Source organism: Bos indicus x Bos taurus, chromosome 20 (assembly GCF_003369695.1).
Source record: "Bos indicus x Bos taurus breed Angus x Brahman F1 hybrid chromosome 20, Bos_hybrid_MaternalHap_v2.0, whole genome shotgun sequence".
Classification (NCBI taxonomy): Eukaryota; Metazoa; Chordata; class Mammalia; order Artiodactyla; family Bovidae; genus Bos; species Bos indicus x Bos taurus.
The window spans coordinates 24774684-24794458 of record NC_040095.1 but is presented as its reverse complement, the minus strand read 5'-3'; the positions used below and the strand labels follow the sequence as shown (position 1 = coordinate 24794458).

Here is a 19775-nt window from a genome sequence, read left to right as displayed (position 1 = left end):
ATGTGTGGCTAGATTTATACTGCAAAGGTATATGTAGTCTTCCACTTTGCTGTCTTCCTATTATTTTTACAATATAGCTGTGGTAATTAATGTTCAGAGGATAAAGCCTAGATAACTAGTCCAGAGAATGTACTATTCATAGAAGAGAAGCAGTATTTTTCTATGTTATTCCTCCTGTTTGCAAGGATTAAGAAGAATTAAAATGTAAGGACACATTTTTGGTTCACCAAAACAGCAATCAAGAAGAACCATCAGATCAACTGTATTTTATTCCTTTACACTGAATTGGATGAGGTCAAGAAGGGAAATTAGTATTTAGTAGAGATACAAAGGTCAATTCATCAAAACACCTCTTTTGAAGGATCACTCTGAAGAATAAAAACCTGTGGATTGCATAGGCTCCACAGTAAGAATATCTGGGTTCGAATTCTGGGTCTACCATTACTAACTGTCTGAGCAAGTTATTAAATCCCTCTGTGCCTCAGATTCCTCATTTGTAGAGGAAAACAGTACTCAGTGCTATAAAGTGTTGTTGTTTGTTTTAAGAAGTAAAACCAAAAATTGCGATTACTAATGGTCATCAAATGACCACTGATAGCTTTCTCCCAATCAAAATCATGTGTGGCCTCAAGCTCAGGTATATTATGAAAGCAGTGGTAAGAGTTACTGAAGACACAATCAAAAACAAACATTTATTGAGGACTTCCATAGACTAATATTTGTGGTCCTCCACATTTCTTTCCTTCTCAATCAACCAGTCACCAAAGCCTTTCAGTTTCATCTGCCTAATAGTTCTCAAACTTGCCTACTTCTCTCCATCCTCACAGCACAACTCTGATTAAACCATCCAGTAAGCCTCCTAACGGAACTCTGTTATCAGCCTCCTCCATCATCCTCATACACCAGCAGAAGTGTTTTCCTGAAATGAACCTCTGTTCACACCATCCACCTAGTTAAAAGGGTCTGATAGCTTCTCACTTCTCAGGAGATAGTTCAAAATATCTAACAAAGCTCTATCAGATCCGATTCTTCTTTCCTTCTCTAAGCTTATTTTGTACCATCTCCCCCTCATTTATATTTGGTTTCTAAAACAAGCTATACTCCCTCCACCTCAGGGCCTTTGCACCTACTGCTGCGTAAGTGTGTATTCTTTGCTCCTCTGGGAAACTAGTCACGCTTCAGGTGTTTGAACTTCACTTTGTCAGGCAAGCTTTCTCTTTGCGTTCCTAAAATAGGTTGATTTTTTTTGGATCCGTGTGCTTCTACATGACTTTCACATTCCTAATTACGTATCAGTTTATTTATTTATGTCTGTTCCCACGATAGACTGAAAGGATTCTTAACAGAGACACAATGTATGGTGTATCTTGTATGCCAGTGCTTGGTCATAACAGGATCTCAGTATTTGTTTAAAGATCTGTGTGAAGCGTTTATATTTGTCAGCCCTCCACTTCCAAGGGTTCTGCATCCACATATTCAACTAACTGCAGATCAAAAATATTTGGGGAAAAAAAATTCCAGAAAATTCCAAGAAGCAAAACTTCAATTTGCTGCACACAGGCCACCATTTACATTGTATTAGGTATTATCAGTAATGTAGAGATAATTTGAAACATACAGGAAGGTGTGTGTAGGTTACATACAAATACTGTATTTTTATATAAAGGATTTGAGCATATTCAAATTTTGGTATCCATTGTAGGGGAGGGTGGTCATGGAACCAGTCCCCCTCAGATACCAAGAGACAACTGTATATCCTAATTTAGCTGTTATGACAATCCCTAAGTTAATGAATAACTACTGTTGCAGGAAGAAAATGAAGCCTAGAAGGGTTATGGACCTAGACAAAAGGGCTAAGTGCTGCATTTAAAACCTGACAGGTCTCATCAGTTCACCAGAACTCCACCCTATAGCACTTCCTCCACATACCAACAAGCTGATGTATTTTATACTATTTTGTCCACAGTTTTGAACCTAAAGATTGGTGGAGCTGATTGGAAAAATACACATATACCTAATGAGCCCACTAATTTATTTTCCCTCTTGTTTTATAAATAATCCAACACAAGGAATCTCTTTTGATTCTTGTGTTCTCAGGTCTGTACTACATTGCCTTATTAATGGAATAAAAGTAATAGTATGAGTTTAGAGAGTAGTTTTTATTAGATATTATTAATTAAACCATGACCTTAGGAGGTGAGGGGGAATGTTCACCTGACTCAGTCAAGACAGGGTGCTTGCTCTGTTGCTTCTTCGAAATAACGAAAGCATTCCTCTGATGCACTTTTCTCAAGGAGGCAGTGAGTGGATGGGACAAGACAGGGTCCTAGAAGTCCTAGATGACAGCTCTTAGACTCACCAGCCACTTTTTCCCATTGATTCTGAATCCCCGCTCTAACATTTCGATTCCACTATTTGTATTAAACAAGGAGGAGGGAAAAACAGTAACAACTGAGTCAATCATCAATGGCCTCCAGTATTTGGCTGAAGGGCTCATGGGTAGGTCTCCTGACTCCATTCAAACAATTTGATGGCTGAAGCCTAAGTTACGTAGTCATTTTTTCCTGGCCTATTTAAGCTACATTAGTAAGACTGAAACCTCCCCTAAGATTTAACCCCACAAATTTTAATAAATATATGACTTAGTAACTCTTTGGGGAAATAATTGTTTGCATAGACTCAGTTTTTGTCTTTGAGTCCTTAAATCCAAAAAAGCCTGTGATACAAGGGAGATGGATTTGAAAATTTTTATGCAGGGAAAGCATTACTGAAATCGTAACAAAATTAGGTTTGGGAAGGAGGTTAGTCTATTTTTATCCATTGTGTGGAACACATAAGTATTTTACTTGGACCTACAGCCCAACCTCCACCCTTCCCCCACCTCCCATAACACATACGCAAGTCTGCACATTTGTACACAGATACTGTGTGTGCTTCTCAGATCCCTGGATCACTAAAGAACTGCTCAAGGAAAGACATTCTACAGATCTGGTAGCCTTGACTTGAACCAAGGGACATGATTAATGGCCATGGTAGTTTTGTGATGTTTGGACAATGGTCTAGCGAAATTTTAAATATGATTTCAACAACATAAAAGGAAATTTAATCTATCAGTACTTATAAAACACAATCCTTTAGCAGATACAAAATCTGACTTTCTAATTTATTTCCTAACACGTATGCACAAAATACTAAAGTTATTAAAATCTTCAAATTTTCATAAACTTTCTATATTTCTTTCAAATTATAATTATTTTGTATTTTAGCTGAATGACATAACACTTTACAAACTTTCAAGTGCAGCAATATACATCCCTAGAAGAGATTTTTCAACCTTTTTCAATTCCAAGTGTTCAATTTTCTCTAGATTATTCTCTGTGTTACAACAATATATTATCCTAAACCTATAGACTCCACTCCTCTGGTTTAAAAAAAAAAAGTGAATACTGTGTAATCTACAGGTTAACAGCCCCTTTTATCAGCAAATGCTTCGTGCTGTGATACAGTCTAGGAATTCACTCTGGACAAATGCTTCGTGCTGTTATACAGTCTAGGAATTCACTCTGGACAAAGTTCACTTTTGCTTCTAGACCAATGTGCAAGCTACTCAATTTTTTCCCCTATATCAGCAGGACCTGCTTTTTGCAGGATTTCTTGGTCCTTTGAGTTTTGACAATTTAAGTATCTTTTAAAAATTATGTCAAAGTAAAAGACTGCTGAAGTTAACAATCCAGCACAGTTTGGATTCCCTTGACTTATGAAGAAAAGGCAGGGATTCTTGCCTTGCTGAATTAAATAGACATATCCTTCTTGTGATGTGTTTTCATTTTAAGAAACTAATTCTCAATTTATCTTTTCAACTGTTCCAAACTCTCCCAACAAATATTTCATCTTTAATTGGCTTGATAGAATCAAAACACTATAAAATAGAGAAATAATTTAGTAGAATAAAATTTCACACATAATTCGACCATACCAACAAAGCCTATTGTTATTTTTTACATTTTTTTCCCATTTTCAATTTAAAAGCAGTTTTCCAAGGTTTAATTTTCAAAATGTAAATTTAATTTTCTTCTACAGAAGGCTGTATATGTTTCTCAATATATGATCATTTCAATCGATGTACCACAATTTAATTAACAGACTCCTTTGATACAGAACATTTAAATTACTTTAAAGTTTCAGTTATACAAAATGTTGCAATCATTTGTTCATATAGTTTCTCTGAAATTACATGCTTACCGTAAATTCTCAGTTGACACTATTACTAGGCCAAGGGATGTAAATATTTTGGTAACCTTTAATTTATATGAATAACTGCTTTCCAAAAAAAGAGGGGTAGGCAACACCAATCACAATGTCACCAGTAATTCATGTGCATACAAAGGTAACCACAATCTTCATAGCACTGGGACAAAATTTAATGAAAACTTTGGTAAATTTAGCTATAAATTAACATTTTAAAGGAGATCAGCCCTGGGAGTTCTTTGGAAGGAATGATGCTAAAGCTGAAACTCCAGTACTTTGGCCACATCATGCCAAGAGTTGACTCATTGGAAAAGACTCTGATGCTGGGAGGGATCGGGGGCAGGAGGAGAAGGGGACGACAGAGGATGAGATGGCTGGATGGCATCACTGACTCGATGGACGTGAGTCTCAGTGAACTCCGGGAGTTGGTGATAGACAGGGAGGCCTGGTGTGCTGCGATTCATGGGGTCGCAGAGTTGGACACGACGGAGCGACTGAACTGAACTGAACTGAACATTTCATTTCTTTTCTAGTAAAATTGACTTCTGATAAAGCTGTACCTTTCTGTTTCCCATTAATTCTTTTTATGAATTTCTCTTTGTGAACTTAGCTTAATTTATCATTTAGATTCTCAGTACTATTTGAGAATGTGACTGAATTCTCTAAATGGGACAGTCATAAACTCTCAATAGCAGTGCTTTCACTTATATTTTTCCTCTGAATTTTAGCTTTCCAGTCTTTCAAAATTTTCATATAGTTAGGTCTCTTGCTCCTTCACTGTGTACATTATTCTCCATAGGCCTCCTGTGACTGTTTCCCCATCTCCACATCGAGTGTTCACATGGACGTGTGGCCTTCTGACCTCCACCACTGGGTTCTGTCATTTATTACAGGACCTTTCTTCTACCTCCTTCGTTCTTCTTCCACTACATACATATACAACAAAAGGAACTGGAAGTTGAGTTTGAGCACAGCAGCAACGTCTATCTGGACTGGGGTTCTGTGGGTCCACTGATAACTGAAATCATTCTTATTCTCCTCTGCCTCCACCCCTCCTTCCTCTGTCACCACTAGTTTCTCCAACATCTTGCCCACCTTCATTAGCTACAATAAACACACAGACTCAACCAACAAGCATCTACCCCTTCTCTTCTACATCCTCACCTCACACCTCACGCCCAACTCTGCTCTCCCTTAACCATTACAAGGCCCTCCCACTAAATCCAGGGAGCCTCACCTTTGTCAAGAAAAGTCTTCTCTGGGCTCCAACATTCTCTTACGTGCTTCTCCGTCCTCTTTGTACCAGCAAGCAGAGCTCTTTCTTCCCGTGTCAGTGTTACCTAGCACAAGCTGTGTCTCTATGCTTTACCACTTTACCACCTGTCATTGTTGTTCGGTTGCTAAGTCGTGTCCGACTCCTTGCGGCCCTATGAACTGCAGCACACCAGGCTTCCCTGTCCTTCACTATCTTCTGCAGTTTGCTCAAACTCATATCCATTGAGCTGGTGATGCCATCCTGCCATCTCATCCTGTCTCCCCCTTGTCCCCCTGCTTCAATCTTTCCCAACATCAGAGTCTTTTCCAGTGAATCGGTTCTTCATATCAGGTGGCCAATGTAATGGAGCTTCAACATCAGTCCTTCCAATGAATATTCAGGGTTGAATTCCTTTAGGATAGACTGGTTTGATCTCCTTGCTGTCCAAGGGACTCTCAAAAGTCTTCTCCAGCATCACAGTTCAAAAGCATCAATTCTTCGGTGCTCAGCCTTCTTTATGGTTCAACTCTCACATCTGTACATGACCACTAGAAAAACCTCCGCTTTGACTATATGGATCTTTGTCAGCAAAGTGATGTCTCTTTTTTAACATGCTGTCTAGGTTTGTCATAGATTTTCTTCCAAGGAGCAAGCGTCCTTTATATTTCGTGGCTGCAGTAGCCTTCCAACAGTGATTTTGTACTCCCCCCAAATAAAATCTGCCACTGTTTCTACTTCTCCCCCATCTATTTGCCATGAAATGATGGGACCAGATGCCATGAATTTAATTTTTTGAATGTTGAGTTTTAAGCCAGTTTTTTCACTCTCCTCTTTCACCCTCATTAAACAGCTCTATAGTTCATCTTCACTTTCTGCCATTAGAGTGGTATCGTCTCTCACCTCTTAATAATGTCCCACTTGAAGTTGTGACATTTGTTTATATGTGGACCTTTGGATTTCCATATACTAACTTTTAGGGAATTTGTTTATCCATCTGAATGAATTCAATATTTGGCTAACATTTGTCCACCATTCTGTCTGCTTCTAGTCTTAAAGACAATATTTTCCAAAACTAATGATTGAAGTTATCCTTCAAATTTTCACATCTCCAAAATTATCAACTCTAAATTCACATTAGCCATCTCTTAATTTATTGGTGTAAAATTGCAGATTTCATCAAATTTTATACATAGAAAACATAGCAAACATACAAAGTTCTACTTATCCCTTGCCAATCTGGAAGCCCTTTCTTTTTTCTTGCCTGATGCACTGCCTAGAATCGCCACTACAATGCTGAATGGAAGTGGTAATAACAGACATCCATGTCTTATTCTTTATCTGACTGGGAATAAGTTTTGTATTTCATCATTAAGTATAACAATAGCTATAGATTTTTATAAATGGCCGTTAAGAGTTGAGAAAATTCCTTTCTGTTCCAACTTTGCTGAGAGTTTCTTTTTTTCTTATCAGAAATCAATGTTTTTTTATCTCTTGAGATGATCAATATCAGCTTACTGATAATGTAAGTTAAATTTATTTATTTTTGAATGTGAAACCAGTCCTGTATTCCTGGGATAAATGTTACTTGGTCATGATAATATTAAAGGATAATACCTATTAATATACTACTGTTAGATTTTATTTGCTAGATTTTTGTTTATATTTCTGGCATCTGTGTTCATGAGGAATATGGTATGTTACATTTCTTGTAATATTGTTGTCTGGTTTTAACATTAAACTTGCTGGTCTTATACAAGGAATTTGAAAGTTTTCCCTCTTCTTCAATTTTCTGAAAGACGTTATGTAGCACTGGCATTAGTTCCTCTTTCAAATGTTCAAGAAAATTTACCAGTGAAACCAACTAGTTTTTTTAAAAAAAACTATAATTTCAATTTCTTTACTAACTACAGATCTGGGTGTTCTATTTATTCTTGAATGAATTTTGATGATTTATCTTTCAAGGAATTTGTCCATTTATGTTGTCAAATTTACTGGCATAAAGTTGTTCATAATATCCTTTTTTTAAAAAGAGATATATACATATATTTTTTCTTTTGGACGGTGCTGGGTCTTCACTGCTGCACGTGGGCATTCTCCAGAGAGTGGGGGTTACTCTCTGTTGCGGTGCACAGGCTTTAGGCACACAGGCTTTCAGTAGTTCTAGAGCGCTGGCTCAGCAGGTAGTTGTTTTGTGGCATGTGGGATCTTCTTGGACCAGGGATCAAACCCGTGTCTCCTGCATTGGCAGACGGATTCATTACCACTGAGTTGCCAGGGACGTCTCCTGTTCATAATATTCTATTATCCTTTTAATATTTATAGAATCTACCTTGATGTAACCTCTCTCATTTCTGATGCTATAATTAGTGCCATCTTTTTTTTCCTCATCAGCTTGGCTAGAGTTATTATAAATTTTATTGATCTTCTCAAAGAACCAGCTTTTGATCTAATGAGTTTTCTCTATTGTTTTTCTATTCCACTGATTTTCACTTTGATCCTTATTATTTCCTTTCTGTTGCTTACTTTGGGTTTAGTCAGTTCTTCTCATTCCTTAAGGTGGAGGCTGAGGTCACTGATTTAAGGGCCTTCTTTCCTGATTTAGGGGTTTAAAGCTATGAAATGCCCCCAGTGTCCATGCTTACAGACATCTCATAAATTTTGATGTGTTATATTTCCATTCTGTGTAAAATACTTTACAGTTTCTCTTTTGATTTCTTATTTGATCCATTGATATATAGAAGTAGTTCAGTTTCCTAATTGGAGAAGGAAATGGCAACCCACTCCAGTGTTCTTGCCTGGAGAATCCCAGGGATGGGGGAGCCTGGTGGGCTGCTGTCTATGGGGTCGCACAGAGTCGGACACGACTGAAGCGACTTAGCAGCAGCAGCAGCTTCCTAATATTTGGAGACTTTTCCAGAGATGATCTTGTTATTGGTTTCTAATTCAATTCCACTGTGATCTGACAACGTATTTTAATCCTTTTTAATTTACTGAAACTTGTTTCATGCCCTCAAATATGGTCTTATTTGAGAAGACGATTCTCTGTTGCTCTTGGGTAGAGGGTTCTATAAATATTAATCAGGTCAAGGTTATTGTTGTTCAAGTCTATTACCTGTTAGCTGATTTTCTTCATATGTGTTCTATCAATAATTTAAAGTATTGAAATCTTTGTAATTGTGGGTTTTGTCAGTTTTTGCTATGTGTATTTTGAAGCCATTATTACATACATAAATGTTTTAGCATCATTATGTCCTCTGATTCAGACCCCCTTCATCATTATGAAATGAATTTCTTTATTCCCAGAATTACTCTTTGCTCTAAAGTCTAACTTGTCTGACATAATACAGCCACACCAACTTTCTTTTGATCCCTAGTAGCATGATATATCGGAGAAGGCAATGGCACCCCACTCCAGTACTCTTGCCTGGAAAATCCCATGGATGGAGGAGCCTGGTAGGCTGCAGTCCATGAGGTCACTAAGAGTTGGACACGACTGAGCAACTTCCCTTTCACTTTTCACTTTCATGCATTGGAGGAGGAAATGGCAACCCACTCCAGTGTTCTTGCCTGGAGAATCCCAGGGATGGGGGAGCCTGGTGGGCTTCCATCTATGGGGTCGCACAGAGTCGAACACGACTGAAGCGACTTAGCAGCAGCAGCATGATATATCTTTTTCCATCTTCTTACATTTAACCTACTTGGGTCTTGCTTTTAATCTAATCATATCGTTTTCAGTCTCTTCATTGAAGAATCTAAACCTTCTGCATTTAATTTGATGACTGATGGTCAGATTTGAATGTATCACCTTGCTATTTGTTTTCTATCTGTCCCATATATTCTTGTTTCCCTTTTTCCTGTCTTTTTAAAACTATTTTTTGTAATTCTTTCTTATCTCATTTATTGCCTTACTCGCTTTCACATTTTGCTTGTTACTTTAGTGGTTGCTTTAGGCTTCATAACATACCTTTAATTTATTATAGTCTACCTTCAGTTCAGTTCAGTTCAGTCGCTCAGTCGTGTCTGACTCTTTGCGACCCCATGAATTGCAGCACATCACGCCTCCCTGTCCATCACCAACTCCCGGAGTCCACCCAAACCCATATCCATTGAGTCGGTGAGGCCATCCAACCATCTCATCCTCTGTAGTCCCCTTCTCCTGCCTTCAAGTGTTATTAAACTACTTCATATGTAAGAACCTAACAGTAGTATACTTCCCGTTTCCCCCCATGACTTTTACGCTATTGTTCTCGTGCATTTTACATTTATATGTTATAAACCCCCCAATATATTGCTACTGTTTTTATTTATACAATTAATCTTATAAAGAGATTTGAATAAGAACTAAATCTTATACAATTATCCAGTAATTACAATTTCTGCTACTTTGCTTTGTACAGATCCAGGTTTCCATCTGGAATTACTTTCTTCTGCTTGAGGAGCTTCCTTTAGCATTTTCTTACAATGTTGGCCTTATAATGTAGGTCTGCTAGCATTAAATACTTTCACTACTTTTGCATCTGAAAAAGTCTTTATTTTTACTTTCTTTTTGAGAGACATTTCTGTTGGATGTAGGCTGATAGTTCCCCCCCTTTTGTAGTTTAAAGACGCACTCCACTGCCTTTTCCCTTGCATTGGTTCCAGTCAGAAATCTGATGTCACTCTTATCTTTGTTTCTGTGTGATTTTTTTCTCTGTTGTTAAGATTTCCTTTTTGTATTACTCAGCATTCTCCAAAGAAACAGAACCAACAGGATGTGTGTCTACACACAGAAAAATGTTTATAGGAATTGACTCATAACGTCATGGAGGCTGTCAAGTCCAAAATCTGCAAGGTGGGTCAGCAGACTAGAGACTAAGGAAAGAGTTGATGCTGCAGTTTAAGTCCCAAGGCCAGCACAGACTTCCTTCTTGCTCTGGGGAAGTCAGTCTTTTGATCTATTCAAGTCTTCAACTGATTAGATGAGACAAACTGCATTATATAAAGAACTTTACTCAAAGTCTGCTGATTTATATATTAATCTCATTATATATATACACATATACATAAACAAACACACTCACAGAAATATCCAGAACGTTTGACTACATATCTGAGCACTGTGGCCCAGGCAAGTTGACACATAAAATTAACTATCACAAACTATCACTGGCTTTAGTAATTTCATGAAGACATGACTTGGTGTACTATCTCTTGTGCTTGTGGTTCGATGAATGTCTTAGATTTGTTATTTATCTTCAAGACTGGTAACATTTCATTCACCATTTCTTCAATTATTTTTTTCTATCCCTTTCTCTACACCCTCACCTTGATACATTAAAATATTAGGTGTTACTCATATATTAGGTGAATTGAAGTTGTTCTATAGGTCACTCCACTGCGAAAGGAGTAGGACAAGGCTGAATTGTCACCCTGCTTATTTAACTTATATGCAGAGTACATCATGCAAAATGCCAAGCTGGATGAATCACAAGCTGGAATCAAGACTGCCGAGAGAAATATCAGCAACTTCAGATATGCAGATGATACCGCTTTAATGGCAGAAAGGGTGAAAGAGGAGAGTAAAAAAAGTGGCTTAAAACTCAGCATTCAAAAAATGAAGATCATGGCATTCAATCCCATCACTTCATGGCAAACAGAAGGGAAAAAAGTGGAAACAATGACAGATTTTATTTTCTTGGGCTCCAAAATCACTGCGAATGGTGACTGCAGCCATGAAATTAAAAGACGCTTGCTCCTTGGAAGGAAAGCTATGACAAACCTAGTCAATGTGTTAAAAAGCAGAGACATCACTTTGCTGACAAAAGTCCCTATAGTCAAAGTTATGGTTTTTCTAGTAGTCATGTATGGATGTGAGCATTGGCCCATGAAGAAGACTGAGTGCTGAAGAACTGATGCATTCAAACTGTGGTGCTGGAGAAGACTCATGAGGCGTCCCTTGGACTGCAATGTGATCAAACAAGTCAATCCTAAAGGAAATCAACCTTGAATATTCACTGGAAGGACTGATGATAAACCTGAAGCTCCAACATTTTGGCCACCTGATGCAAACAGCTAACTCATTGACCCTGATGCTGGGAAAGATGAGGGCAGAGGGAGAAGTGGGCAGCAGAAGATGAGATATATCCTATCTGATGTCTCCCTTTCTCCCTCCCACCACTGCCTTACTTAATGGCTAAGAGTTAAATTCCTGAGCACAGTATAAATGGTTTGCCAAGATTTGGCCACTGCCTATCTCTTGTGACTCCTGACATTCTACAAACCATGCATTGCAGCCACATGGAAATGTGGTTCCCAGGAAGCAGCAACCTGTTTCAGGCCTCTCTGCCTTTACACAGACTTCCCCTCTGCCCCCCAAATCTTCTTTCTTCTTCTACCTCACTCTCTTATTCTTACCGCTTGGACAAGCCATGCATCATCCTTTCCTCCCACCAGTCCAAGCAAAACTGATCACTCCTCCTCCTTTGTATATTTCTAGACACAAGCTTAATGTCTATGTGGCCAGTAGACTGACTCTCTGGAATGTTAACTAGAGTTATCCCCAGTTTCTAACCCTGGATCTAGCACATGGTGCTTGCTTGAGCTTGTGTCAGTGGCTAAGTCATGTCTGACTCTTTTGTAACCACATGAACTGTAGCCTGCCAGGCCCCTCTTTCCATGGGATCTCCCAGGGAAGAAAACTGGAGTGGGTTGCCATTTCCTTCTCCAAGGTAGGTGCTCAAAGTAAGCTGTCTGCATGAAAAAATCTTTTAAGTTTTGCAGACAATGTCTCAGCCCACTCCTCCCACAGTACCTCTGTTTTTCATTTCCTTCAACTATTCTTCCATAATTTCCTTTAATTAACACCTGTCTTTCCTTTCATTTTCAGGTGAAAAAGAGGAAGTATTGGGGGAGTGACAAAAGCTCTTGGTAGCACTTTGAGCTGGATAATTCCTTCTGGTGGGGGCCCATCATGTATACTGTAGGATATTTAACAGTATCCTTGGGTTCTACACAAAAGAAGTCAGCCGCACCTTCCCCCAGTTGTAAGAATCAAAATGTCTCCAGACATTACCAAATATCCCCTCAGGAGCAAAATGTGCCCCGACTGAGAACCACTGCCTAGACTGACTTTTCTAGGCCACCTCAGTGAACATGGTAAGCCTGACTGATGGTCCCTGTGCCCACCATCTTCCAAGGAAGAAGACTGAGATTATCACTTGTACTGTGTAGGGAGTATGTGACCAACACAAGCAGGTTAGGGTGACACCTCAAGGGAGAAGGACACTCAATGGGTCTGAGATGAACCCATCTGTCACAGTACTAGGAGTCTAGGCTGCAGAGTTATTTTCTATCAAGATTCTCCTGGCTTGATTTATTCAGTGGCACTGAAATGACCAACTAGAGGGATGGAAGGTACAATTTGATGCTATTAAAGCCTCCTTTAAATATAGTTTGAAAAATAAGAGTAACTGAAAATAAATAATAAACTCACTGAACCATCTCAGTGAAATGAGGGGATCCCACCAAAGCACAGGAAGCAAAAGAGAGCATCTCAGGGGAGAGGAAGAAAAGGACGAGGACCCTGGTGCAGTACCCACCTGTTGTTGACACAACGCTGTCAGGGCTTTCACTGCAGAGCTTGGACAGCAGGCTTGTCTTGCCAGAGCCCGTGAGGCCTATGCAGACCAGGTCATACTCTGGGCGTGCAGGCGGCGGACCCTTGCAGCAGAGTGCTCTAAAACACTGCCAAGAGAGGGGAAATATGGCTCTTTAATAAGACTGTAGGGGCAAAGCATAGTCACATTTTAAATGATCACATATTGAGAAGTAACCAAATAACCTGTTCATTCTAAGGTGGAAAGGGGACTCGACGGTGAGAGGCCCGAGGATATCGCCTTGACTGAGCAATCAAAATTAATATCCCAGGAATGAGACCCACAAGGACTTGCAGACCCCCTCCTGCTGTGATGCGGGCACTGCAAGGGGCACCACGTCATCGCACAATTTTCCCGTCAAAAACGCACCACCAGCATCCAAGCACCAGGAGGTCGGACACCACCATGAGGAGCATTCCGCAGGACAATTAGCCTGCCTGCTTCTAACACTTCAAAGGAAGGCTGAGGAACTGTTTCAGGTTAAAGAAGGCTAAAGAGACGTAATAATCACAATGCCTCCTGGACTGGATCCTGGATTAGGTGGAGGAACAACACCATAAACCAATATTGTTGGGCAACAGATAACAGCTGAACAGAGACTGAATATTAGAACCTGCAATGACAGTATTGCATAAGGGTAAATTTCCTAAATTTTATCATTGGACTACGGTTACCAAGTGAATATCACTGTCCTGAGAAAACAAATTCTAAAGTGCTTAATGATGAAGGGTCTTGATATCTGCAGTTAACTAGCTAAGAACATTTCTAAATCTCTACCTCCATCACCACCTCCACACCTAGATGGTGAGGAATGTAATAAAGCAATCGTGGTAAAATGTTAATGACGGAGGAACCTGAGTGGAGTCTAAAGGAAATTCCATGTACTAGTCTTACAATGCTTTAATATTATTTCAAAAGAAAATTCTTTTAAAATCATTATATCCAGTTCCCACATATATCACTGTCATCCTGACTTTTGAAACACTTTGTGCGTGCTTAGTCACAAAGTCATGTCTGCTTGTGACCGACTATAGCCTGCCAGGCTGCTCTATCCATGGGATCCTCCAGGCAAGAATAGTGGAGTGGGCAGCCATTCCCTTCTCCAGGGGATCTTCCTAATCCAGGGATCAAACCTGGGGTTTCCTGCATTGCAGGTGGATTCTTTACCATCTGAGCCACTAGAGAAGCCAATAATGGGGTGACTGGGCTTCATCAAGGCTATCATCTAAATGAGATGAGAAACTGGGAAAAAATATGCTGAAAAAGCAAAGTGACAGAAAAGGTTCCCTTACTGGTCAATTTTAGTAAAAAACAAAAAAAAAACAACAACAACAAAAACACTGACTTCTTAAATCTGGACAAAGAAAATCACATACCACCCTTGGAACTTCAACTAGGCCTTCCTAAACCACCAAACAGAAGGAGTTCCACTTTTGGGAAAAGCAAATGAAACAAAACTCCTCTTCTGACACAACCTAGAATTTTGCTTCAGGTCAAATGACCTCAGGGTACTATGAACTAGTGCTTGCTCTGCAACAGCTAAAAGACTAGGATTTGGGAGACTGGAAATCATTCATGCAGTTTTTGGTCTTTCTACTTAATTGACATCCACTTATTAGAAGCCACCTAGTTTATAAAGTGTTTAGGCCCTGAAAGATGCATGAGAGGAAGGAGGAGACAGGGAGATGAGACAGATGCAGATCTATTGACTTCTTGGTCCCTTGGAGATCATGAGAGAAAAGACCTATAAAAAGTCTGTGCTAATTCTTCTTATGCAGATGAAATATGAGGTCTAACGGGCTGTCATACTCTTACAAATCAAGCTTGACTATGTCTCACCCTCACTTCTCATAGTCAGTAAGTCCAATCTGTACGACCTCTGAAATAGCTCTAGAATCTATCTGCCTCCCTCCAGCCCAGGTCATTGCTGCTTGGACATCAAAATCCTCCAAAGAGTCCTAGTACATTCACCATTGCCCCCTCTATTCTCTTATGCGGCTCTCATTATGATCCTGGTGGTCTACAGGGCCCTCCATGATCTGCTTCACCCAAGCCTCCAGCTTCATCTCTGTAACTCTCCATCTTAATCCTCTACCTCCACTAACACTGACCTTCTGGCATCGCACAGCATTCAACACATGCCACTCCCTTTTCCCCCAACTTTTGGCGCGGTGAACGCTTCACTGACTTTCAGGTTCCAGTTAAAGAACCACTTCCTCACCACTGCCTGCTCTGATGCTAAGAGCATGTGAGCAATTTGTGTCAAGCTCTCAGAGCACATTTGCTGTGAATTCATCACACAGACAATTAGCTTCTTATCCATCACCAGACTGTGGGAACCATATCTGTCCATTTTCATCTCAGTATCCCCAGTGCTTAGTGGAGACCACAGCATAGAATCCACTTTCAAAGAATAACTACTGAATGGCATTTAAATATCATCTAAGAAAGGAGAAAAGAAAATGTAAACGTTAACAGGAAGCTTGATCGATTCTCTCTGGGCACCTCATACTTCAAGAAAATAGTCTTAACATTGAGAAATACTAGACTTTTTCACTTCTCTCCAATGCCAGAAGTTTTAGTCCAGTTCCTAAAAGAGTGATTTTGACGTGCAGGACCTACTTTCTTGGTATGATAGAACTTCTTTTTGTCCTAAATTCACTTTTCCTTCTTTTTTAAGAAGCTCTGCCTACTTCTGGTAAATTCTATGATCATCTAACCCATGTTCTTCATGGATTTATTAAACTCTAATCATATTTCTTCTCAGTCTTTTCAAGTCTGAGAAGTCCTAATTATTTCCGTCTGCCTTCATATAGCAAACCCCTCCCACTCCTCAACCAGATTAGTAAATTTTCTCTGGGCTTACTTGAGCTCAATTTCATCTCTCCTACAAGATTAATGACTAGAACTACAAAAAGTATCCTAGATGCCAGTACATCACATCGCAGATTCGTAGGAAGGTTGGCTGATAATGTCAGACTTTTTGCAAACTTCTTCTTACCCATAAAAGAAAGAAGTCCCCTGGACTCATGATGAGAGTTTTCCTGAGAGACAGATATATGTATGTATGCATTCCCTCAAAGACTGGCCAGCAGCCATGCACTAAGAAGAGCTCTGCCAAGTTCAGCTATGACAGATAACACCACTAGTCTCTCTTACTGGGTTGCTTTGATCTTTTTGGGAACAGAGGGGAGAGACCCTATTCCTGCTCTGAACACCCCCATTTGTGCTCAGCTCCTCTACTGAAATTCCCCTGAACTATCTCTTAAAAAGAAGACTGGCCTACGTACCCTGGCCCAAATGGTCATCAATCTTAATCTTTCATCTTTCATCAAGATGAAATTGCAGGTGACTGATAAACTACTCAATCTGATCACACAGGCCACAGCCTCGTCTAACTCAATGAAACTAGGCCATGCCCTGTGGGGCCACCCAAGACGGACGGGTCATGGTGGAGAGTTCTGACAAAACATGGTCCACTGGAGAAGGGAATGGCAAACCACTTCAGTATTCTTGCATTGAGAACCCCATGAACAGTATGAAAAGGCAAAAAGATATGACACTGAAAGACGAACTCCCCGGGCCAGTGGGTGCCCAACATCATGGAGAATAACTCCAGAAAGAATGAAGAGACAGAGCCAAAGCAAAAACAACACCCAGTTGTGGATGTGACTGGTGATGGAAGCAAGGTCTGATGCTGTAAAGAGCAATATTGCATAGGAACCTGGAATGTTAGGTCCATGAATCAAGGTTTCCAATCAAATTGAAGTGGTCAAATGGGAGATGGCAAGAGTTAACACTGACATTTTAGGAATCAGCGAACTAAAATGGACTGGTGGACTGGAGCGGGTGAATTTAACTCAGATGACCATTATATCTACTACTGTGGGTAACAATCCCTTAGAAGAAATGGAGTAGCCATCATAGTCAACAGCAGAGTCCAAAATGCAGTACTTGGATGCAATCTCAAAAAAACGGAATGATCTCTGTTTTCAAGGCAAACCATTCAATGTCACGGTAATCCAAGTCTATGCCCTGACCAGTAATGCTAAAGAAGTGAAGTTGAACAGATCTACAAAGACCTACAAGACCTTCTAGAACTAACACCCAAAAAAGATGTCCTTTTCATTATAGGGGACTGGAATGCAAAAGTAGGAAGTCAAGAGACACCTGGAGTAACAGGCAAATTTGGCCTTGGAATACAGAATGAAGCAGGGCAAAGGCTAATAGGGTTTTTCCAGGAGAACACACTGATCATAGCAAACACCCTCTTTCAACAACACACGAGAAGACTCTACACATGGACATCACCAGATGGCCAACACCGAAATCAGATTGATGATATTCTTTGCAGCCAAAGATGGAGAAGCTCTATACAGTCAGCAAAAACAAGACCGGGAGATGACTGTGACTCAGATCAAAACTCCTTATTTCCAAATTCAGACTTAAATTGAAGAAAGTAAGGAAAACCACTAGATCATTCAGGTGCGACCTAAATCAAATCCCTTATGATTATATAGTGGAGAAATCGATTTAAGGGACTAGATCTGATAGATAGAGTGCCTGATGTACTACAGAGGTTCGTGACATTGTACAGGAGACAGAGATCAAGACCATCCCTAAAAAAAGAAATGCAAAACAGCAAAATGGTTGTCTGAGGAGGCCTTACAAATATCTGTGAAAAGAAGAGAAGAGAAAAGCAAAGGAGAAAAGTAAAGATATTCCCATTTGAATGCAGAGTTCCAAAGAATAGCAAGGAGAGTTAAGAAAACCTTCCTCAGTGAGCAATGCAAAGAAACAGAGGAAAACAATAGAATGGGAAAGACTTGAGACCTCTTCAAGAAAATCAGAGATCCCAAGGGGACATTTCATGCAAAGATGGGCAAAATAAAGGACAGAAATGGTATGGACCTGACAGAAGCAGAAGATATTAAGAATAGGTGGCAAGAACACACAGAAGGACTATACAAAAAAGATGTTCATGACCCAGTTAATCACGATGCTGTGATCACTCACCTAGAGCCAGACATTCTGGAATGTGAAGTTAAGTGGGCCTTAGGAAGCATCACTATGAACAAAGCTAGTAGTGTAGGTGATGGAATTCCAGTTGAGCTATTTCAAATCTGGAAAGATAATGCTGTGAAAATGCTGCATCAATACATCAGCAAATGTGGAAAACTCAGTGGCCACAGGACTGGAAAAGGCCAGTTTTCATTGAAATCCCAAAGAAAGGCAATGCCAAAGAATGCTCAAACCACCGCACAATTGCACTCATTTCACACATTAGTAATATAATAATCAAAATTCTCCAAGCCGGGCTTCAACAGTATGTGAACCATGAACTTCCAGATGTTCAAGCTGGTTTTAGAAAAGGTAGAGGAACCAGAGATCAAATTGCCAACATCTGCTGGATCATCAAAAAAGCAATAAAGTTCCAGAAAAACATCTATTTCTGCTTTATTGACTATGCCTAAGCCTTTGACTGTGGGCATCATAATAAACTGTGGAAAATTCTGAAAGAGATGGGAATACCAGACCACCTGACCTGCCTCTTGAGAAACCTATATGCAGGTCAGGAAGCAACAGTTAGAATTGGACATGGAACAACAGACTGGTTCCAAATAGGAAAAGGAGTACATCAAGGCTGTATACTGTCACATGGCTTATTTAACTTATAGTACATCATGAGAAACGCTGGGCTGGAGGAAGCACAAGCTGGAATCAAGATTGCCGGGAGAAATATCAATAACCTCAGATATGCAGATGATACCACCCTTATGGCAGAAAGTGAAGAAGACATAAAGAGCCTCCTGATGAAAGTGAAAGAGCAGAATGGAAAAGTTGGCTTAAAGCTCAACATTCAGAAAACTAAGATCATGGCATCTGGTCCCATCACTTCATGGGAAATAGATGGGGAAACACTGGAAACAGTGGATGACTTTTTTTTTTTCCTGGCTCCAGAATCACTGCAGATGGTGATTGCAGCCATGAAATTAAAAGACATTTACTCCTTGGAAGGAAAGTTTGACCAACCTAGATAGCATATTAAAAAGCAGAGACATTACTTTGCCAACAAAGGTCCGTCTAGTCAAGGCTATGGTTTTTCCAGTAGTCACATATGGATGTGAGACTTGGAGTATAAAGAAAGCTGAGTACCGAAGAATTGCTGCTTTTGAACTGTGGTGTTGGAGAAGACTCTTGAGAGTCCCTTGTATTGCAAGGAGATTCAACCAGTCCATCCTAAAGGAGATCAGTCCTGGGTGTTCATTGGAGGGACTGATTTTGAAGCAGAAACTCCAATACTTTGGCCACCTGATGAGAAGAGCTGACTCATTTGAAAAGACCCTGATGCTGGGAAAGATTGAGGGTGGGAGAAAAAGGGGACAACAGAGGATGAGCTGGTTGGATGGCATCACCGACTCAATAGACATGAGTTTGGGTAGACTCTGGGAGTTGGTGATGGACAGGGAGGCCTGGGGTCTGCAGTTCATAGGGTTGCAAAGAGTAGGACACGACTAAGTGACTGAACTGAACTGACTGCCATATATTGCCCAGTTTCTATCATTCATATGCCAATATTACTCAACATATTTTGGAAAATGTTTCAGAATTTTATCTTCATGTTCTTTTTAAATTCC

General features: G+C 39.9%; 1 protein-coding gene across 1 annotated transcript in view; it reads right to left on the bottom strand.

The window, feature by feature from the left end:
- ARL15 (ADP ribosylation factor like GTPase 15) overlaps positions 1 to 19775 on the bottom strand; it is a 461702-nt gene that overhangs the window by 281092 nt on the left and 160835 nt on the right. Inside the window, exon 2 of the mRNA XM_027520528.1 lies at positions 13081 to 13225. Within this exon, the coding sequence (XP_027376329.1) occupies positions 13081 to 13225 (145 nt within the window). The remainder of the gene's footprint in view (positions 1 to 13080; positions 13226 to 19775) is intronic.